The sequence below is a fragment of the Tachyglossus aculeatus genome, chromosome 2, assembly GCF_015852505.1.
Source record: "Tachyglossus aculeatus isolate mTacAcu1 chromosome 2, mTacAcu1.pri, whole genome shotgun sequence".
Taxonomy (NCBI): Eukaryota; Metazoa; Chordata; class Mammalia; order Monotremata; family Tachyglossidae; genus Tachyglossus; species Tachyglossus aculeatus.
This window is the reverse complement of record NC_052067.1, coordinates 37,217,149-37,240,800: the sequence shown is the minus strand read 5'-3', so window position 1 is coordinate 37,240,800 and position 23,652 is coordinate 37,217,149. Positions and strand designations below refer to the sequence as shown.

Genomic DNA, 23,652 nt, shown 5'->3' with positions numbered 1-23,652 from the left:
ATATACGGTCAAGTGATGTGTCATAGTTATCATTATGCCTTTTATTATTTAGCCACTTTTACTTTATGTGGGAGTGCCATCAAGTAGACGAATGTAGTTTGGGATTTCAATTTTATTGACAAGTTATTGCCTAACTAGCCTTTAAAGTATGAGTTCAGGAAAAATGCAATCAAACGTGGCAAGACGATTTTATTTAGAAATTGAATTTGCAACACAACACATCATTTTTCCCCATTATGCCAAATAGTATTTTTAAAACCTAATAGTAATAATGCATTTCAGCTAGCCCGGTATAATGGGATGTAATGAGACTAACAGAGCCCTAGGACTCAGGTCGTATTATTAAAAAGGAAGTGCTTGTTTTCAAAATGGGGCCACAGGCAATAATAAAGTGGATGTGTTTTCCTCTTTTCAACTACAATAATGTATTACACCCTTTTAAATAAGCAAGATGGTAAATAATTGGGAGGTGATAATTGTGTCCTTAAATGTTCCATTGTTCCCAAGTCTGTGGAGGTTTGCTTTTTGTGTGTGCTATTATTTGCTATTTCCATGAAAAGAAACATTACAGTCATTATTAGGTTCGTTCATAATGAATGTGTGCTGAAATTGTTGGTTTCCCCAGATATAAAATTGGCCTGGGGTTGGTGAGGGGGGAAGAAAATGTTCTAGGATGGGAAATATTTTTGTGGACTGATTGATTCTCTAAAACTAATTTTATGGCTGATGTATATGATAAATTACTCTTGTTAATGGGTACTACATTCATGGAGAACAGTTTTGAATAGTCTGCCAATTACTCTCCTTATATTCTCCCCATTTGTCTTTTCTTTGCAGGAAATAACCACTTGTCTGCCAGATTACTATAAGTGGACACAGTACCTCTTTATTAAACTATATGAAGCTGGGTTAGCCTATCAAAAGGAGGTAAGGTAACATGGACTTCAGTGTTTTTTGTAGGCTGGATGTGGGTTAACATCGTTGTGACATATATCTTTCTTGGCTTCTCAGAAGACACCATAGTTAAAAGAGAAACGTGTGTGGATTACAGGCCTGGAAATAAGCAGGGGCCCCAAATATGTAAAGTCTAAAATAAATTAGAAGGAAGCTTGAATATATCCTTCCTTCCTAGTGACTTTTTTGTTGGGTTTTCTTGGAAACATATGCTTGTGGAGGAATTTCAGGTGCATTTGCTTGGGGCCGAGGCGTGTAATAATTTGGGGAGCCGTGTGAAGAGTCGTAATTGCTGGGAAGGAAAATGGATGGACATTTCGAAGAGGGGATGGAGCTAATGCAAATTTGTGGACCAGAGCATTATTGAAAATGACAGTGAACTCTCGCATATATGAATATTATTTGTGTAAGTTTTCGGTTGTCCAGTTGATTTTTAAAACAGAAAAGTGGAATATTTCAGTATTTATTGAGTGCTTACTGTGTGCAGAGCACTGTACTAAGTGCCTGGGAGAGTACAGTATAACAGAAACAGTCTCTGCCCACATTGACCGTACATAGTCTTCGACTACGGTGGGGTCCGGTCTGATTCAGCTCCCCCATTGCCCTGCCTTCCCCCACTTCATTCATTCATTCAATCAATCGTATTTATTGAGCGCTTACTGTGTGCAGAGCACTGTACTAAGCGCTTGGGAAGTACAAGTCGGCACCATATAGAGACGGTCCCTACCCAACAGCGGGCTCACAGTCTAGAAGGGGGACAGACAGCAAACCAAAACATATTAACAAAATAAAATAAATAGAATAAATATGTACAAATAAAAGAAATAGAGTAATAAATACGGACTTGCCAACAGGGCTGGATTTGAGGCGGAAGGAGGTGGGATCACTCATTGAGTAGTATTTCGGCGGGGGGTTGTGTGCTTTTTAGTCCACCCAGCATAACTGGAGCAGCAGGCTAAAGAAGATACACCTAGATCCCCTGCCTCACCTTTCAAGTGTGTGAAACATTTGGGTATCTGAAAGAAATTTGCTCCAGAACATTTTGGACACCAAAAAGTTTGCCAGATTTATTAAGGCTGCTGGGTAGACTGGGGATAGAGAGTGGCAACATTCAAGAGAAAACTCCATCTTCAATTCAATGAACTGTGGTGATAATTTTCCAAGTTATTATTGGTGAGGAATGATAAATGTTCTGTGTATATAGTCATTTTAGTTTTTCAGTGTTATTGATGTGGTATAATTAGTTTGGCTGCAGATGCCACTGAATGGCTGTTTCTCAGCACTGAGACCCTTCAAATTGCAGACGCGTTGATAAATACACTGTCTAGCCTTGTGCCATCAGCATGAGCGTCGGTCACACCGTGGACCCTTTGTGATTATAAAATGGGTTTAATGTCTGAAATATCCTCACGCCGAAAGTGGTTTTGAAGCCCATAATTTTTCATTTCTTTCCCCAGAAACATTCCCTGTGGTGGAGTGTTTAATTTTTCAGTTGGTTTAAAAACAGTTTCAGTTGTGACCGTATTAAATGTATTATTATTATCATCGTCATCGAACATGGGACGGTGCACTGGAGAATAATAACGTGCTGTAAGTGGTACGTCCTCCAGGGGGTGAAGGGTTAACAGATTTTCAATATAATTTTAAAACTACATTAAATAATTATCCCTGCTTCACGGGCCCTCTCTTCCCATCCTCCCCCATGTCCATCCGCCTTGTTGGGTGAAGTCAAGAGAATTCTTAGTGGGATAGAAGTGATCCTTTGAACAGAATTTCCTGTTGGATTTCCCTGGAAGGAATATATGTATGTATTCATTCAGTCAATCGTATTTATTGAGCGCTTACTGTGTGCAGAGCACTGTACTAAGCGCTTGGGAAGTCCAAGCTGAACATATAGAGATGGTTCCTACCCAACAACGGGCTCACAGTCTAGTTGCCTGATGCAGAGGTGGATGGCAAACCACCTCTTGAGGTTCTCGAGGAGTGGGGAAACACGGACTGCGCTTTTCGAAGAAAAGTAACCCCTGGAGCAGAAGGACACATCGGAGTGGGAAGAGCCAGGAGGCAGGGAGGTCAGCGAGGAGGCTGATGCAGGCATCAAGGTGGGATCGGACAAGTGCTTGGATCAACATAGCAGCAGTTTGGACAGAGGGAAGGGTGCGTTTCAGTGATGCTGTGAAGGCTGAACCGACAAGACGTGGTGTATGATCAAATACGTGTACAGGTTGAATGAGAGACGTGAGTCGAGGACAACGCCAAGGGGGAACGGTAGTGCCGTCTACAGTGAAGGGAAAGATGAGGATGAGGGTTTGGGTGGGAAGATAAAGGAGTTTTGTTTCGGACACGTTTAGTTTGAGGTGTTAGCTGACATCTTCTAGACTGTGAGCCCGTTGTTGGGTAGGGACCGTCTCTATATGTTGCCAACTTGGACTTCCCAAGCACCTAGTACAGTGCTCTGCACACAGTAAGCACTCAATAAATACGATTGAATGACCGTCTCTATATATTGCCAACTTGTACTTCCCAAGCGCTTAGTACAGTGCTCTGCACACAGTAAGTGCTCAATAAATACGATTGAATGAATAATTCAATTTAATTTTTTTGATGGCATTTATTAAGCGCTTACTATGAGCAGAGCACTGTTCTAAGCACTGGGGAGGTTACGAGGTGATCAGATTGTCCCACGGAGGGCTCACAGTCTGTATGTATGTACATATATACATATATTATTATTACATATATCTATATTAGTATATAGATATATTGCTGAGTGGCCCATTGAATGCCATTTTTTTTGTCCTTGGACTATTTTTACTTTTATGTAATATAAAAGGCAATATTGTTAGGTAATGAAATCCCTTTTTGTGTACTCCCCAAAGAAACTAGCTAACTAGAAGATGCCTTCCTTGTCTGCTGCGTTTTTGACTTATTCTAGATTCAGACATTTGTGGTCTGTCTTGGGAACCCAGTTTTCTGTAGTAATAGTATTCATTAAGCACCTACTGAGTATAAAGCACTGTATTAAGCACAGAGGTAAAATATACAAATAAGAATGAAATCATTGTCCCCAGCCCCCAAGGAGTTAGCAGTCTAATAAATAGTGATGACTAACAAGCGCTTAGTACAGTGCTGTGCACACAGTAAGCGCTCAATAAATACGATTGATGATGATGAGAGGGGGAGGGATTTGCTGACAGACAGAAGGAAAGATGAAACCGTGGAAACACAAAACAAAGTGAAGGAAAGATGATAATAAAGATGATGAGCAATAGGGCATTATGGCTAGAGAAGCAGTGTTTCAGGTGCCTTGCTGCTGTCAAACAGTAATATATATATATATATATAAGCACATTGAATTTCGATAAGACTGATATCTTGTGGTCTCAATGCAAGTTCAAGCTTGTCATTTGAGTTATTCTTGACTGCTGTAAATTCAGTCCCTTGAGGTACAGGGCTGGTTGGCTCTTTTTGTGGGCAGTGTACTTTTAGGCGAGGACTCCCATAGGGGCTGTTTATTAACTTTTCAGAAGCAGTATACAGTAAGCCAGATCTTCAAATGCCCAAGTTTTGTAATAGTTGTAAATGAGACACTGTTGGAAGCTGAATGAACTCTTTAAGGATACTGGGGTACCTGGTAGTAGAGTATTCCTCTAAGAACAAATGGTACCTACATTCATCCTTTCAAAGCCCTTGCTTAGTAGTTAGGATCTTGAAGGAGTAATTTGACAACTGGTAAATTTGTGATGTGGCACTTTTGGCTTCTTAGCCCTCGCAGGGCTGTGGAATTAATTGGGCCCTAAAATCCTGACAAAGTTAATGCCAAAACTAGTGGATCCTAATTTAGGAAATTCAGAAATTCAGACCCGGGAAGGATCTGACTCATTGTGGTGTTCAGTCTGGTCAGTTGGTCTTGGCTTTTCCCTTCCCTGTGAATAGGAGAGCATTTGTCATAATAATAATAATAATAATGAAGGCATTTGTTAAGCGGTTACTATGTGCAAAGCACTGTTCTAAGTGCTGGGGAGGATACAAGGTGATCAGGTTGTCCCATGTGGGTCTCACAGTCTTAGTCCCCATTTTACTGATGAGGTAACTGAGGCACAGAGAAGTTAAGTGACTTGCCCAAAGTCACACAGCTGATAAGTGGCAGAGCCAGGATTTGAACCCATGACCTCCGACTCCCAAGCTCGTGCTCTTTCCACTGAGCCACGCTGCTTCTCTGTCCCGCTATGTAACAAGGAATTGTGGGAATATTTTGGAAATTTTTTCCTCCATAATCTTTCATCCAACAGATGCTGCTACAGAGAAGCAGCGTGGCTCAGTGGAAAGAGCACGGGCTTTGGAGTCAGAGGTCATGGGTTCGAATTCCGACTCCACCACATCTTCTTTGTGACCTTGGGCAAGTCACTTAACTTCTCTGAGCCTCAGTTACCTCATCTGTAAAATGGGGATGAAGACTGTGAGCCCCCCGTGGGACAACCTGATCACCTTGTATCCCCCCCAGCGCTTAGAACCGTGCTCTGCACATAGTAAGCGCTTAACAAATGCCATCATTATTATTATTATTATTATCCAACAGATTTTTGCTGCCCCTCCTTTCTAGAATTTTCACACATGCCATACTATTTTCGGATGAGACGAAAAAATAGTAAACGCTCAATAAATACCATTGGTAAGCGCTCAATAAATACGATTGAATGAATGAATAGTAAGCCGAGATCTGAAGCAGGGGACAAAGGTGGAAGGGAATACGGTACATTAAGTCCCCTAATGCCCCGTGCCTTGATTCCTGTTCGACCTTTATGGCCAGCCAGTCATTTCCCTGGGTGATATTGCAGTGAAAACAGAGCTCCACGGCGTGTAAACTTCCTTGTGCAGTAGCGACTCCTGAGAAACTCTGAAAAGCTTCCCCCGTGTACAACATGCACCACAACTTGTTCATTTTTGCTTCCCGAATTTTGCAGGCCCTGGTTAATTGGGACCCAGTGGATCAGACCGTCCTAGCTAATGAGCAGGTGGATGAAAACGGCCGTTCGTGGCGTTCAGGAGCGAAAGTGGAGCAGAAGTATCTTAGACAATGGTTTATTAAAACAACCACTTTCGCAAAGGTGAGTACGTGGGTTTGAGCTGATCTGGGTGTGATCAGGTCCAGTAGTTCTTTCTGCTTGACGCAGGATGAACATGTAACCTTTGAAGGTTTTGGGGGAAGAGGAGGCCTTTTTCAGGGTCATTTACAGCCAAAAGTGGGATTTGCTGCGCTTGTGAATTTTTTGGTCCAGAGATAGAAACTGCTTCCAGGTGACCTAACACCAATTGCAATGGAATCGTAAAACAGAATCAGACCAGAGAGGACCTTTTTGGTTTAAAAGAAAAAAAAAAATCTCTTCATTCCTCCCGCTACTTCCTAAGCATGGCTTTGTTTTTGTGTTCCAAAACTAAGTTTTCACCTGCTTAACTAAGAAATGAAATTGCTGTCATTTCCATAACATTAATTTCTGCTTTTCACTGGGCATTGGACATGGAGATTGGGTGGCTACTCTCGTGTTCTCATGCTCTAATCTATTGGCAGGGTATTAGACTCTGTGAAGTCTGTAAAATGGGGGGAAATCATGGCTCACCAGACGTTGAAGGCAGGAATGTGTCTGTTATATTGTACTCTCCCACGTGCTTACTACAGTGCTTTGCACACAGTAAGCGCTCAGTAAATACGATTGAATTGAATGTGTTCTTAGAAACCATGTCTTCTGAAGTGTTCAGCCAGTGGGCAGTGGGGGGATCTTCCATTAGTTAAAAAAAATGTATTTATTTATGGGCCCATCTCATTTTGCTGTTTTTATCATCTGCTAAAGCCCCTGTGCTGGTTGCTTACTCGCATCCAAGAGACAGGCGTGTTTGCCCTGATTTCAATTTTAGGGGCCAAGACAATTGATAAACACTTAACTTTTCTTCTTTCTCGTATGTAGCATCACTGTTTTTCTACTTAGACGCTTAAGGGTAAGCATTCAGTTTTTGGTAACATCACTTGACCAAGGGTGAAGTTTGGAACCAGCTCTAGTTTCTTTTACTGTAAATTTAGTTCCTTTTATTGTAAGTTTGGTGAGCCCATGCCCCGGAGACTGTCTCCTCCATGTATGTGGCAAAACAGGGAAAGGGGGTGAAGTGTTAAGTAGAAGTGGCTGCAAGGTTGCTAGGGATTCTTCCAGGAGCAGGAGATGAAGACAGTACCTCTTATCGGATCCTTTTCTTCACTCCCAAACCTAGAGAACTGTATATAGTTGGATTTCACTACTGTAAGTAACTGCCTAGTACAGCAGCAGCCAAACTGCAGCTCTTCTGCACTCGCAGTATGCTTGTGGTAAATATCTATGTGTCATATGCCTTGTGACTCGTTTTTCACCACGGCACTGCTCTAGTGCTTTCTGTGGCACCAGCAATTCCCCTGCCCAGCGGTGATAGAGGGTTTACTGAGTACCCACTTGGTGCGGTGCACTGTAGCAGGCATTTGGGAAATATAGAATAACGAAATGACTCAATTCCGGGCCCACGTGGAGCTTACATTCTTGGGCAGGGAGCGATGGGGCACCCGACGGCAGTAGCTGTTTTTTGCTTGCCGTCGCCATTCACCGCAACCCCCTCCCCATCCTGCTTTGAGAATGCTTGTGTGCTGTTCTGGTTAAAAGATTTTTGTGGGGATGGGGAATCTGTGATTCTTGGGTGTATGAGTTTTGGGCACACTTATTGTGTACGCATGTTTCAGGAAATTATGTAGTAAGGGCCTCTGAGGACTGACTGTCAGGAAATGAAGACCCTTTTTAGCAGAGAAGATACACATGACAATTTGAACATTCACAATCCACTAGATTGTAAACTCATTAAGGACAGGGAACATCTACTCTGCTGTACTCTCCCCCCCCTCCCCACCAAGTACAGTCTCTGCCCCCAGAAGGCACTCAGTAAATACCGTTGCTTGATTTGCAAGTGCTTTATACATTTTGTTTCTCTAAACAGCTCTTCTGTGTAAGCACAAAGTGGTTATTGTTTTATCCCTTTTCGGAGGTGAGGAAATAATAATAATAATAATGGCATTTGTTAAGCATTACTATGTGTGAAACACTGTTCTAAGCGCTGAGGAAACCGAGGCCCAAGAAGTTGAAAGAATTCAGAACAGATCTTTGGTTTTGACTCGTATCTGTAAGTCAAAACACCGACTTTGGCACAGGCAGGCCCAGCCCTCTTGTGCTTCAGTCCTGTCACGGAGGGATCACGAGTGACAGATTCAGTTTCCAAGATGCTTTACTTTGGGAATAGGACAGTCATTGTTGTATTGAACTCCCCCAAGTGCTTAATACACCTTTGCACAGTAAACCCTCAATAAAAACGACTGAATGAATACATGTGATGCTGAGATTTGCACCGTGGGTGGTTTTCTACAAAAGCCTGAAATGCCTACTGCCCCCACAAGATACTCAATTAACATTAGGCGTAAATGGTTTGTCACCGCTTTCACACTGAGTTTCATTTGAACCGTTGTCTTAAGGCCATTTTTGGCCTCCAGGATCATTAGGTGAAACAAATACACGCTTGAGGACGGCTATTTCAAAGTTACCACTTTTCAAGCTTTCTGGTTTCCTCACTTCATTTTAAAATAAAGTGCACAAAATAGTATGTGATGGTGGAAGATCGCCCCTAACAACTCATAGACAAGAGCAGCGATGGAGATCTTGACCTCCTGAGTCAGGCTGGCAGTTGAAGTTTATGTTTGTTGTCTATTTGGATTGTCTGGAAGTTTTCTTTTGCATTTCTTTTTTTTTTTTTTTTTTGCTTTCTCTTTGCTGAATGTCAGGTCAATTTAAGGAAACCTTGTCAAGTGGCATTTTAATAGGCATTTTTATAAAGGTAAACTCAGTTCTTTTGTTTTGACAGTTGTCCGTGGTAAAAAACATACTTACCTATGGGTTGGGCATTATTATTTAAATTGTAATCTGCTTTTTAGGCTCTTCAGCAGATACGTTTAGTTACCATGGAGACTTGCCTGGTGCTCTCAGAACTCCTATGCAGATGGATCGAAAAAGCTCTCTTCTGAATGTTAACAGTTTATTTACCCTGGAAAATATAAAATGGAATTGTGTGTTTTCGTTCGTGGAGCAACAAACTTCTGTTCTTCCAGTCTGGGTATTGTAGATTTTAGTTTCTCTTGCCCCTCTTGGGATACCTCTACTTGGCAGTCTCACTGTCAGTCAGTGGCATTTATTGAGCGCTTCCTGGGTGCAGAGCACTGCCCTAATCACTAAGGAGAGTAGAGTAGCTTTGATAGACACGGTTCCTGCTGATAAGCAATCTAGTGGGGGAGACCAACATTAAAATAAATTACAGATAGCAACAGAGAAATCGGAATTGTACATAAGTGTAAGCTCGTTATGGGCAGGGAACGCTTCTGCTAATTCTGTTGTACCCTCCCTGCTGATAAGCAATCTAGTGGGGGAGACTGACATTAAAATAAATTACAGATAGCAGCAGAGAAATCGGAATTGTACATAAGTGTAAGCTCCTTATGGGCAGGGAACTGATCTGCTAATTCTGTTGTACCCTCCCAAGGACTTAGTACAGTGCTCTGCACATAGTCAGAACTCAATAAATACCATTGATTGATTGATTGATTGACTGATTGAAGTGTTGTGAGGGAGGGGGTGGATTTCGAAGGGCTTAGTGGGTAAGGACGTGAGTGTGTAGGAGACCCAAAAGGGAGAGAGATTGGGGAGGAGAGGTTACTTAGGGAAGGCTTCCTGGAGCAGGTGGGATTTTGGTAGGGCTTTGAATATAGGGAGAGGTGTGTCTGTCAGGATCCGAAGGGGTGAGCAAGGGCTTGATGGTGATATAGACGCCGTGACTTTCACAGAAGCAGGTGGGGCCACTCTGACAGCCACTTGCTAATTAACTGGTGAGTCACTGCCCAGTAGTGGGACCTTGCCAGAGAATTCGGGAGGGACTCCAGCAGAGTCTCGCATGTGTCTGGGAACAGTCCCCTGCTGAAAGCCAGCAGGAATAGGTTTGCCTAGCATACCACCCCCGAAAAGCGCTTCACTCTCATCACAGACTAGGATATGACTCTCATCACAGACTAGGATATGGGAGAACGTAGGAAAAGTGGATATCGTTTATAGTCCGGGGCTTCAATTTTCGGGTGTGTATGAGTTCACCTCCTCCAAGAGGCCTTCCCATACTGAGCCCCCTTTTTCCTCTCCTCCTTCCCATCCCCCCCGCCCTACCTCCTTCCCCTCCCCACAGCCCCTGTATATATGTTCGTACAGATTTATTACTCTATTTTACTTGTACACATTTACTATTCTATTTATTTTGTTAATGATGTGCATTTAGCTTTAATTGTATTTGTTCTGACGACTTGACACCTGTCCACACGTTTTGTTTAATAATAATAATAATAATGCTGGCATTTTTTAAGCGCTTACTATGTGCAAACCACTGTTCTAAGCGCTGGGGAGGTTACAAGGTGATCAGGTTGTCCCACGGGGGGCTCACAGTCTTAATCCCCATTTTCCAGATGAGGTAACTGAGGCCCAGAGAAGTTAAGTGACGTGCCCAAAGTCACCCAGCTGACAATTGGTGGAGCCAGGATTTGAACTCATGACCTCTGACTCCAAAGCCCGGGCTCTTTCCACTGAGCCACACTGCTTCTCTGTTGTTTTGTTGTCTGTCTCCCCCTTCTAGACTGTGAGCCCATTGTTGGGTAGGGACCGTCTCTATATGTTGCCAACTTGTACTTCCCAAGCACTTAGTACAGTGCTCTGCACACAGTAAGCACTCAATAAATACGATTGAATGAATGAGTGAATAATTTTAGGTTATAATTTCGTGGGGAGGTGGGTTGGTGAGAGGTTAATTGGGTAAGGTTTCCTGGAGGAGATGGGATTTCAGAAGGGCTTTAAAAGTGGAGAGAGCAGTCTTTTAGACTGTGAGCCCACTGTTGGGTAGGGACTGTCTCTATATGTTGCCAACTTGTACTTCCCAAGCGCTTAGTACAGTGCTCTGCACACAGTAAGCGCTCAATAAATACGATTGAGGATGATGATGTGGGGGATTTGAAGTGAGTGGGACTTTTATGCCGGGGAGAGGGCCTGAGGAGGAATTTAGAGGTGGGAGAGGCAACAATGAGGCCCAGCTAATAGGTTCGTTTGAGGGGAGAGACTTGAACTGCAGAAAAGGGGGGGTTGTGGTGGGAAAGTCCACTGACTGCCTGAAAAGTTCCGTTAGTTGTTTCTGCTTGACGGAGGACGAACATGTAACCTTTGAAGGTTTGGGGGAAGAGGGAAGACATGGGTTTATTTTGACTTTTCCTCAACATATGGAAACGCAAGAAATATCATACAGCTTAAAAGATGACGGCGTAATTACCATATTTAAGGAGAAAAGTGGAAAATACCAAACCATCTCACTTTTCTCTACTTCCAGCAAGATCCTAGCCAGAATCCTCTTGGTCCGATAATATAATTAACCATGCACTTCCTGAACTAAAATATGACCGCAGACCGAAGTGCATCACACAAGTGATCTTTGCAACACAACAGCTGTAAGAGAAGTGGGGATGATATTTGTAGGTCATCCAAAGCAGTTTGACACCATTAGTAGATATGGGTTGGTTATTATTATCGTTATCGTCATCATCATTATTATATTTGTAAGCTTACTATGTGCCTGGCACTGTTATAAGCACTGGGGGAGATACAAGGTAATCAGGCTGGACACAGTCCCTGTCCCACGTGGGGCTCGCAGTCTTAATCCATGTTTTACAGATGAGGTAACTGAGGCAGAGTCACACAGCAGACAAGTGGCGGAGCCAGGATTAAAACCAAGTCCTTTTGATTAGCCCTATCCACTAACCCACACTGCTTCTCTTTTCTTTCCTCTTCTCTGCTTCTCTCTAATAATAACTAAACAAATTCGGCATCCCCAAGAAGTCCATCCTGTGGTATGGATGGTCATGTTAGAATGAAAGGTGCCCTGTCTGATCTTTTCTTTCTCCACTATCTGAGGAAAGTAAGTTTGCATGGTATGTTTAGACCTGTTCAACTCACCTGCGTGCCCGTATGTCTTTCTACACTGCATTGAAAAACCACTGCAAAGTTTTCTTCTTTTGGCAAATGAGTTTGGATGAGACATTTCTTTAATTTAACTATAATCAGAATGCTTAAGATGGCTAGGTGTTGAATTATCCAGAAACTTTCAAGAATCCCTCAAATGTAAATGGTGTTATTAAGGCTCCTGGATGTCATTTTTTCATAATTTGCCTTTGAATTATGATGAGCTCAGACTCCCAACCCCCGGTGGAGGAACATTAGAGCAGGAGTAGCTGAAGGGGTGAATTAGTTTTGGCACAGATGTGTGGGAAGTGTTTTGTGGGCAGGATTTTTGGCCTGATATATAGCAAGACAGATTTTTAGACCTGAACTGCAGAAAATAAAGAGAATTCAATGGGCAATGAAACACCTCACTTGGGAAGGCAAGAATATGGAGAAAAGGTGTTGATTTTGGATCGCCAGGAGGACGTATTGCAGAAATCCAGTCTTTTATTCTGTTGCCCAACAAGCAGTAATGATTTGCCATTAAATCCCTGACTCTCTTAAAATTCTCCACCTAGGGGGACAACAACTGAGTGTGGCATTTTTAAAATGGGGAGATCTGGGGGAAAATTGCAAAATCATTCCCAAGCAGCCAGACTGTTCAGGAACCGGCACCCCCACATTGGCACAAATAGTAATTACATTTTGCAAGTTCAGAAAAGTTGGTAGTTGTTAGAGTACAGTGCTTTGCACACAGTAAACGCTCAATAAATACGATTAGTCATAATAATAATCTGTAGCCACCAAATTGGTGGTTTCTACTTCAGTACATTCCCCACTTAGTTTCCAGTGCTGTACTGTTGTTGAACAATGTTGAAGCAGCGTGGCTCAGTGGAAAGAGCACGGGCTTTGGAGTCAGAGGTCATGGGTTCAAATCCCGCTCCGCCACATGTCTGCTGTGTGACCTTGGGCAAGTCACTTAACTTCTCTGTGCCTCAGTTACATCATCTGTAAAATGAGGATTAAGACTGTGAGCCCCACGTGGGACAACTTGATCCCATTGTATCCCCCCAGCGCTTAGAACAGTGCTTTGCACATAGTAAGTGCTTAACAAATGCTATTATTATTATTATTATTATCATTATTATTATTATTATTATTACTCTGCCTTTGGCGGGAGACTGGTGGTGGTGGAGTAGGAGTAGCATTAATCTTGTCAGCCGTGTGACTTTGGGCAAGTCACTTCACTTCTCTGGGCCTCAGTTCCCTCATCTGTCAAATGGGGATGAAGACTGTGAGCCCCCCGTGGGACAACCCGATCATCTTATAACCTCGCCAGCGCTTAGAACAGCACGTAGTTAGTGCTTAATAAATGCCGTAAGTATTATTATTATTAATATTAGGGTTTATTGATTACTTACTGAACACAAAGCACTGTACTAAGCCCTAGGGAAATGAAACAAAAGCACATTCCCTGCCCATGAGGAGTTTACACTGGAATGGGGAGTCAAACACAGAACTGTTCACAAGCAAATCAGAATAAATAAAATTGAATGCACACATACACACACACACACAGAATCGAGTCCATTACAATCGGTAACCGTTCTCAGATAATACTCTCGGAGAAGGCAGCCTGCTGTCTTCTTGCCTGGGGTTTCCCCTTTAGTTGGAAAACCTTCCCTATCCCATAGGCATGGAAACTTATGACTCCCAGACGTGTCTTCCCTTCCCTTCAATTGTGGTATTTGTTAAGTGCTTGCCAGGTGCCCGGCACTGTACTGAACACTGGGATGGGTACAAGAAAATCGGGCTGGACCCGGTCCCGGCTCATAGCCTTAATCCGCGTTGTAGAAATGAGGTAACAGGCACAGAGAAACGAAGTGACTTGCCCAACGTCACAAAGCAGACAAGTGGCAGGGCCGGGAATAGATCCCAGGTCTTTGAGCCCACTGTTGGGTAGCAACTGTCTCTATATGTTGCCAGCTTGTACTTCCCAAGCGTTTAGTACAGTGCTCTGCACTCAGTAAGCGCTCAATAAATGCGATTGATTGATTGATTCTGATTCCCAGGCCCATACTCAATCCAGTGGGCCACACTGCTTCTCTAGGCCACTCCCGAGTCCTCCAAAGATTTTTGCCCTAGCCCCTCCTCTTAATAATAATAATAATAATAATAGTGTTGGTATTTGTTAAGCGCTTACTATGTGCAAAGCACTGTTCTAAGCGCTGGGGTAGATACAAGGTGATCAAGTTGTCCCACGTGGGGCTCACAGTCTTAATCCCCATTTTTACAGATGGGGTAACTGAGGCCCAGAGAAGTTGTGACTTGCCCAAAGTCACACAGCTGACAATTGGCAGAGCCGGGGTTTGAACCCATGACCTCTGACTCCAAAGCCTGTGCTCTTTCCACTGAGCCACCCTGTTCTCTCCAATCTTAATATACAGCTGGTTGGAAGAACTTGGATTTGAGGTAAGAGCATTCGTGTGAATTAGGGAAATGGCATTTCAGGTGAATCTCTCGTTTCTGGCTTGGCACTATCATCCCGCTAATTAGAATAGCCCTTCCTCGTGGAAACAGCAACTCATCGCCTTATCCTCGGTTTCTTTTGCACTTCTGAACAAATGCTTAGACCAAGGACGCTGCTGAAGGAATTTGATGTGGTACAAGAATCGAGTCGTTGGGAGAGGTAGCAGATCGGCCATTCCAGGAAAGAACAATTTAGTAAGATTTGAGATATGACGGTTTTCGCCAATCCCATAACAAGTATATCGTGCTTTCCACGTGCTGTGCAATTCCTCTGTGAGTGCATTATGTGTGTAAATTGCAGGCAAATGTTCACATTAAGTAGATTCCTTGAGAGGAAGGAAAATCATTGTAAAGCAAAGAACAGGAGCTAATAAACTTTCTAATGGGCTGTCAGTTTTCCGTAGGGCATCGGAGTAAGTAGTTGAGTGGCATTAAATCCTGTATTACCATTGCTCCGAAATCCTGATAATGCATTGGGTTCCAAAGGCTTTATGGACCTAATCTCATTAATCCTCACAGTATCCCCTCAGAGGTGGATAAAGGTGTTGATTATCACCGTTTTGCAAATTTTTAAAAGGACAGCAGGGTAGGAAAGGGCACAGTCAGTAAAGAATCCTAGTTTCCTGAATCTGTGTAATCTTTGTCCTTCAGCCACCCAAAACTCAACATGGCAAAGACCCAACTCTGTTTTTAAAATTCCCTCTACTGCCAAACTTCTCCATCAGTTGGAAATAGCATTAGTCTGCAGGTGAGACTAAAACCAGACCTTCAGAACTTTTAGGATTTTATGATTCTGTATTTTGTCCCACCCCATTTAAGTAATAATAATAATAATATTTATTAAGCACTTACTGTGTGCAAAGCACTGTACTAAGCACTTGGGAGCGTATGATATTACATCAGACGCATTCCCTGCCCACAGCGAGCTCACAGTCTTATTCCCATTGTTTTGGAGCTGAGTTTGCAGGGGCTGTGGGGGTGAGAGAGGGTGGAGGGAAGGAGGCTTACAGCTGATAGCCATTATTTTTGAGAATGAATGAAGGACAGAAAAATTCCCTAAAATTCCCTGAAGTGAAAACTGATGAATGCTGCATCCACCTTGAAAAAAGCGACTGTGGTAATTAGATGTGTTCACCTAATTTTTAAAACTGAGAAGATGTAAGTTCATGAAGATGAGCATGGGCCTGCAGTCAGAGGACCTGGGTTCTAATTCTGGCTCTAATTCTAAATCTAATTCTAATTCTGGCCCTGCCACTTTTCTACAGTGTGACCTTGGGCAAGTCACTTAACTCCTCTGTGCCTCAGTTTCCTCACTTGTAAAATAATAATAATAATCATGGCATTTATTAAGGGCTTACTATGTGCAAAGCACTGTTCTAACTGCTGGGGAGGTTGCAAGGTGATCAGGTTGCAAGGTGATCAGGTTGTCCCACAGGGGGCAAATAGGGATTTAGTACCAATTTTCCCTGTTAATAAGCCTCATGAGACTGTATCCAATCTGATTACCTTCTATCTACTATCAATCAATCAATCAATCGTATTGAGCGCTTACTGTGTGCAGAGCACTGCACTAAGTGCTACTACAGAGTTAGTACAGTGCTTGGCATATAGTAAGTGCTTGACAGATGACAGTGCTTGGCATATAGTAAGTGCCTGACAGATGGTACAGTTATTATTGTCGTTGTAATTAATAATAATAGTACCAATGATGATAATAATGGTATTTGCTAAGTGCTTACTATGTGCCAAGCACTGTTCTAAACGCCGAGGTAGATACAAGGTAATCAGATTGTCCCCCGTGGGGCTCACAGTTTTAATCCCCATTTTACAGATGAAGTAGCTGAGGCCCAGAGAATAATAATAATAATAAAAATGGCATTTATTAAGCGCTTACTATGTGCAAAGCACTGTTCTAAGCGCTGGGGAGGTTACAAGGTGATTAGGTTGTCCCTCGTGGGGCTCACAGCCTTAATCCCCATTTTACAGATGAGGTAACTGAGGCCCAGAGAAGTTAAGTGACTCGCCCAAAGTCACCCAGCTGACAGTTGGCGGAGCCGGGATTGGAACTCAAGACCTCTGACTCCCAAGCCCGGGCTCCTGCCGCTAAGGCACCCGGCTTCTCTTCCTCAAGAAAAATGTACATTAACATTTGTATCTGGGGAGAATCTAGCTCTGCAAGCAATCTGTAACAATCTGGAAAAATGTAAACTATAATAAAACTCTTACCCTAAGCCAAAGAAGAGAAAAATCAGGCCGAGAACAGTGTACTTTCCTTTTATGATTGTAGCAATTCATGTGGGCACACTCAAAACTTCAGCGCAATGTTGGGATGCATCAAAACATATTTGTTACTCTATTTATTTATTTATTTTGCTTGTCCCTATCTATTCTATTTATTTTATTTTGTTAGTATGTTTGGTTTTGTTCTCTGTCTCCCCCTTTTAGACTGTGAGCCCACTGTTGGGTAGGGACTGTCTCTATACGTGGCCAACTTGTACTTCCCAAGCGCTTAGTACAGTGCTCTGCACACAGTAAGCGCTCAATAAATGCGATTGATGATGATGATGATGATCAAGAGGTGGATGATGGGCAAAAACTGGCACGGGTGCCCCCTGCTACATTCTATATTAGCCAGATATTCATTAGCGTATTGTGCCCCGTTTGGGTTATTGCAGCTTAAAAGACGGTGGAGGAATATATTTTTATTATTACTGCATTTACTAAGTGCTTACTATGTGCTAAACTTTGAGGTAGACGTAAGGTTATGAGATCAGACAGAGTCCCTGTCTCACATGGGGCTCACAATCTATTTTTATCCCCATTTGACAGGTGATGATGGTAATAATTGCAGTATTTAAGCGCTTACTATGTGCCAATCTCGTCCCCCTCCCCATCCCCCCATCTTACCTCCTTCCCTTCCCCACAGCACCTGTATATATGTGTATATGTTTGTACATATTTATTACTCTATTTATTTATTTATTTTACTTGTACATATCTATTCTATTTATTTTATTTTGTTAGTATGTTTGGTTTTGTTCTCAGTCTCCCCCTTTTAGACTGTGAGCCCACTGTTGGGTAGGGACTGTCTCTATATGTTGCCAATTTGTACTTCCCAAGCGCTTAGTACAGTGCTCTGCACATAGTAAGCGCTCAATAAATACGATTGATTGATTGATTACTCTATTTATTTATTTTACCTGTACAAATCTATTCTATTTATTTTATTTTGTTAGTATGTTTGGTTTTGTTCTCTGTCTCCCCCTTTTAGACTGTGAGCCCACTGTTGGGTAGGGACTGTCTCTGTATGTTGCCAGCTTGTACTTCCCAAGTGCTTAGTACAGTGCTCTGCACACAGTAAGCGCTCAATAAATACGATTGATTGATTGATACTAAGTGCTGCCATAGGTACAAGGTGATCAGGTTACACACAGTACCTGTCCCACATGGGGCTCACAGTCTGACAGGGAGGGAGGACAGGTATTTAATCCTTATTGTATAAATGAGGAAACTGAGGCACGTCTGATCTCCTACTACAGCTGAGCCCACACACTTTACGTCTGTAGCACCACCTTGTTCACAGTGTCCCCAGTCTCGTCTGTCTCACCGCTGATCCCTTTCCAGTGTGGCTGGAGATGCAGTGTGGCTCAGTGGAAAGATCCTGGGCTTTGGAGTCAGAGGTCATGGGTTCAAATCCTGGCTCCGCCAATTGTCAGCTGTGTGACTCTGGGTAAGTCACTTCACTTCTCTGGGCCTCAGTTACCTCATCTGTAAAATGGGGATTAAAACTGGGAGCCCCCCGTGGGACAACCTGATCACCTTGTAAGCTCCCGAGCACTTAGAACAGTGCTTTGCACATAGTAAGCGCTTAACTAATACCATTATTATTATTATTTCCCCCATCCTCCCTTTGACTTGCAACTGCCTTTTAGGCCATACATGCCAGACCACTACTCTCCCCAGCTTCAAAGCCATATTAAAGACGCATCTCTTGGAGAAGCAGCGTGGCTCAGTGGAAGGAGCACTGGCTTTGGAGTCAGAGGTCATGGGTTCAAATCCCGCTCTGCCAATTGTCTGCTGTGTAACTTTGGGCAAGTCACATAACTTCTCTGTGCCTCAGTTGCCTCATCTGTAAAATGGGGATTAAGTCTGTGAGCCCCGCCGTGGGACAACCTGATCACCTTGTAACCTCCCCAGCACTTAGAACAGTGCTTTGCACATAGTAAGCGCTTAACAAATACCATTATTATTATTATTGTTATTATTATTTCCCCCATCTTCCCTTTGACTTGCAACTGCCTTCTTGGCCATACACACCAGACCACTACTCTCCCCAGCTTCAAAGCCATATTAAAGACGCATCTCGTGGAGAAGCAGCGTGGCTCAGTGGAAGGAGCACCAGCTTTGGAGTCAGAGGTCACGGGTTCAAATCCCACTCCGCCAATTGTCAGCTGTGTGACTTTGGGCAAGTCATATAACTTCCCTGTGCCTCAGTTACCTCATCTGTAAAATGGGGATTAAGTCTGTGAGCGCCCCCCCCGTGGGCCAACCTGATCACCTTATAACCTCCCCAGCACTTAGAACAGTGCTTTGCACATAGTAAGTGCTTAACAAATACCATTATTATTATTGTTATTATTATTTCCCCCATCCTCGCTTTGACTTGCAACTGCCTTTTTTGACCATACACGCCAGACCACTACTCTCCCCAGCTTCAAAGCCATATTAAAGGCGCATCTCGTGGAGAAGCAGTGTGGCTCATTGGAAAGAGCACCGGCTTTGGAGTCAGAGGTCACGGGTTCAAATCCCGCTCCGCCAATTGTCAGCTGTGTGACTTTGGGCAAGTCACTTAACTTCTCTGTGCCTCATTTACCTCATCTGTGAAATGGATGTCCCACATGGGACTCACAGTCGGTAAAAAAGATTAAGTCTGTGAGCCCTCCTTGGGACAACCTGATCATCTTGTAACGTCGCCAGTGCTTAGAGCAGTGCTTTGCACATAGTAAGCGCTTAATAAATGCCATTATTATTATTATTCTCTCTTCCAAGAGTCCTTCCCGGATTAAGCTGTCTTTTCCCTTACTCCTTCTCCCTTCTGCGACACTTATGTAGTTAGATCTGTACCCTTTAAGTGCTTGATTTTCATCCCACCCTTAGCCTCACAGGACTTTGGTTCGTAGCTGAAATTTCTTGCTCCCCCTCTAGATGTAAGCTCACTGTGGGCAGGGAACGTGGTTATCAACACTGTTGCGCTGTACTCTTTCAAATGCTTAGTTCAGTGCTCTGCGCACGGTAAGTGCTCAGTAAGTACCACTGATCGATTGGTGTGCTAGGTTGTGAGGCAAAGATGGCTCTAAGTTATAGTGGGATAGGCAGGTGATGAAGAAAGCTTCTTGAAACTCCAGAATCCCTGGAAGCCATGAGGAGGAAGACTAGCTCTGATGGTAAATCAATCAATCAATCAATCAATCGTATTTATTGAGCGCTTACTGTGTGCAGAGCACTGTACTAAGCGCTTGGGAAGTACAAGTTGGCAACATATAGAGACAGTCCTTACCCAACAGCGGGGTCACAGTCTAAAAGGGGGAGACAGAGAACAAAACCAAATAATGCCGGGACTCCGCTGGAGGGGGGCAAGAATACGGAAACAATCCCAATCCATCCCGATAATCTGCCGAATGAAAAATGGGAAATGAACTGACGGTGAATTTGAAAACACTCTAATACTGCTGTTACTGGGAAAACAACTCGGTACCTGCCGAGAGAGAAAATGGATGAATGCAACTATAATACTGACTAATTAAACAATGAGCGATTTTGTGAAGAACAGTATTTTTCAGATTATAAATCCATCAGTTGTATTTACTGAGTTTATTGCGTGCAGAGCACTGAGCTCGTGTTTGGGAGAGTACAATATAACAGAGTTTGTCGACATGTTCCCTGCCCACAACGAACTTCCAGTCTAGAGAGGAAGACAGACGTTATTCATTCAATTCCGTCATATTTATCTAGCACTTTGTGCAAAGCACTGTATTGAGCGCTGTATTGAGTACAATATAACAACAGAGACATAGTCCCTAACCACAGTGAGCTCACAGTCTAGAAACAGAAATGGAAATATTTATTTAATAGAAATTATGGAGTGTTGTGGGGCTGAAGGAGGGGTGATTTAAAGGGTGCAAATCCAAGTGCCAGGATGATGCAGAAGGGAATAGGGGGAGAGGGAATGACGGCTTAGTCTGAGCAGGAATTTAGGTGGAGATGTGCTTTCAATAAGCCTTTGAAGGTGGGGAGAGTGACAGTCTGTCGGATATGAAGAGGGAGAGAATTGTAGGCCAGAGACAGGAGTATCAATTCAATTCAAAGTGTATTACCAAATTGGCTAAATCCCTTCTTTCCAGACTTCTTTCATGAAGAAGTTAATTCTGAGTTGAAACTGGGACTGCCAGTGCCCAAATTAAATTCAGTGAATTGTGATAAATCTAATATATGGAATTAATAATGCACTTTAATGAGCATAAGTCATTTTAAATGGGTAGCACTACGTAAATCAGTGTAATAGGGAGTTTTATCATTGGTGCATTTTAAAAATGAGGGTACTGTTCAACTTCAGAGAAACCGTCAGCTTTCTCATCTGTGGGCCTGGAAGAGGGTAGCAAACTTGAGGGAAAGAGCAGGTGCCGAGATCTCCTTATCTTCTGATATGATATCTTCTGATATGTTGCCAACTTGTCCTTCCCAAGCGCTTAGTACAGTGCTCTGCACACAGTAAGTGTTCAATAAATACAATTGAATGAATGAATGAATGAATGAATGAATTCTGAGCCTTGAGTCTGTTAAGAGACCCTGCCTGAAAGATGCAGTCCCATGCATTCTTCCTCAGTTGTGCCAGTTTGACATAAGAAGCGTGGCTCCGTGGAAAGAGCCCGGGCTTTGGAGTCAGAGGTCATGGGTTCAAATCCCGACTCCACCAACTGTCAGCTGTGTGACTTTGGGCAAATCACTTAACTTCTCTGGGCCCCAGTGACCTCATCTGTAAAATGGGGATTGAAACTGTGAGCCCCCCGTGGGCCAACCTGATCACCTTGTACCCTCCCCAGCGCTTAGAACAGTGCTTTGCACATAGTAAGCGCTTAACAAATACCATCATTATTATTAGAAGCCCAGCACATATGTCCTGTGTTGGTGAACTACACTCACCTGTCAACATCCCATGTTGCTCATATCTTCTGTAGCAAAGGATTGAGGTATTGATTGATAGAAATTTCAAATCCTTCTAGATGGTAAACTTGTTGTGGAAAGGGAATGTGTCTGTTCTGCTGTTATATTTTACTCTCCCAAGCATTTAGTAGGGTGCTCAGCACACAGCAAGTGCTCAATACGATTGATTGATTGACCACAGCAACAATTTTATCCAGCCATCATGCCTGAAAGACCCTTCCTCCCTTTACCTTCCTCCTTCAGGACCTTACCTCCTTCCTTCCTTCTCTCCCCTGGTATGCATGTGCAAAACATGTATAATTCACATGGATTTCTTAGTTTGGAAAATAAAATCCACCATGTTAGCACAAGGAGCACTTTCCATTCTACTTTCCTGTCATATCACTGCCCACTGTTGGGTAGGGATTGTCTCTATATGTTGCCAACTTGTACTTCCCAAGCGCTTAGTACAGTGCTCTGCACACAGTAAGCGCTCAATAAATACGATTGATTGATTGATTAGAACAGTAAGCGCTCAATAAATACGATTGATTGATTAGAACAGTGCTTTGCACATAGTAAGCACTTAATAAATGCCATCATTATTATTATTATTATTCAGTAACACAAGCTGACAGCACTGTGAAACTCAGCTTCACATATTTTGCTGTTTCGATGGTCCGTGTCTCTCTCAGCCTTTACTGTTTTGTTCATTAAAATGTCAAATGTCAATGACGTTTCTCCCATGTTGACGATTTGGGATGTCTCTTAGGTGTCTCTGTCTTCGTTATAAAGAAGTTGTGTATTTTGTAATGGTTTATCAGTGCCCATTCAGGCCTTTTCTGGGTTATAATGACGTAGTGTATATAGTGCTTTCCTACACGTGAACCTCATAATGGGGCAGCTTTTGAAGGTCTGAATTCCCAAGGCAGTGGTAATTTGTCTTGCCATTCATTTCAGCCAGATGGAATTAACGTGCACATGTGCTAATGTATATCCCTCAAACCTGGTCATGGGTTTGAATCCCGGCCCCGCCACATGTCTGCTGTGTGACCTTGGGCAAATCACTTCACTTCTTGGAGCCACAGTTCCCTCATCTGTAAAATGGAGGTGAAGACTGTGAACCCCACGTGGGACAACCTGATCACCTTGTATCCCCCCCCCCCCCCCAGCACTTAGAACAGTTTATGATGGCATTTATTAAGCGCTTACTATGTGCAAAGCACTGTTCTAAGCGCTGGGGAGGTTACAAGGTAATCAGGTTGTCCTGCGGGGGGCTCACAGTCTTCATCCCCATTTTCCAGATGAGGGAACTGAGGCCCAGAGAAGTGAAGTGACTTGCCCAGAGTCACACAGCTGACAATTGGCGGAGCCGGGATTAGAACCCATGACCTCTGACTCCAAAGCCCGGGCTGTTTTCCACTGAGCCACACTGCTTCTCAACAGTGCTAGTAAGCACTTAACAAATGCCATTATTATTATTATTATTATCATTCATATTTTGGCCAGCCAGATTTGCAGCCTCAGTTTGCCTTCATGATCTGTTTTGGCTAGACTTGGGCACATTTTTACCAATCTTATCGAATGACCATTTCCCACCAGGTCTTTAAGAGCTGTTCTGTGTGTCACCCAGATGACCGAGTTGCATTTGACCAAGCCCCTATTTTTGCCTAGGTTCCTATGTGGGACATTACTGTAATGGCATATATAGGGAAATCATGTTAAAAGTAATTAGGCAGAAATTTTAAGCGCTTTTGAGTACCTTTTTCCAGCCCTTATATATTTTTTAAAAATTAAGCTTGAACTTTTTTTTACCATTTACTGATTAAAGTTTTCTTCATACAATTTTCCCAGTCCTCACATAGTTTTATACAGATCTACTGGGCAGGGATTG

The 23,652-nt window shown here is 43.0% G+C and overlaps 1 protein-coding gene across 2 annotated transcripts in view; it reads left to right on the top strand.

The window, feature by feature from the left end:
• LARS2 (leucyl-tRNA synthetase 2, mitochondrial) overlaps positions 1-23,652 on the top strand; it is a 205,656-nt gene that overhangs the window by 97,790 nt on the left and 84,214 nt on the right. For both annotated transcript variants that reach the window (XM_038742284.1, XM_038742281.1), the window contains exons 6-7: positions 838-927; positions 5,919-6,062. In XM_038742284.1, the coding sequence (XP_038598212.1) occupies positions 838-927; positions 5,919-6,062 (234 nt within the window). The remainder of the gene's footprint in view (positions 1-837; positions 928-5,918; positions 6,063-23,652) is intronic.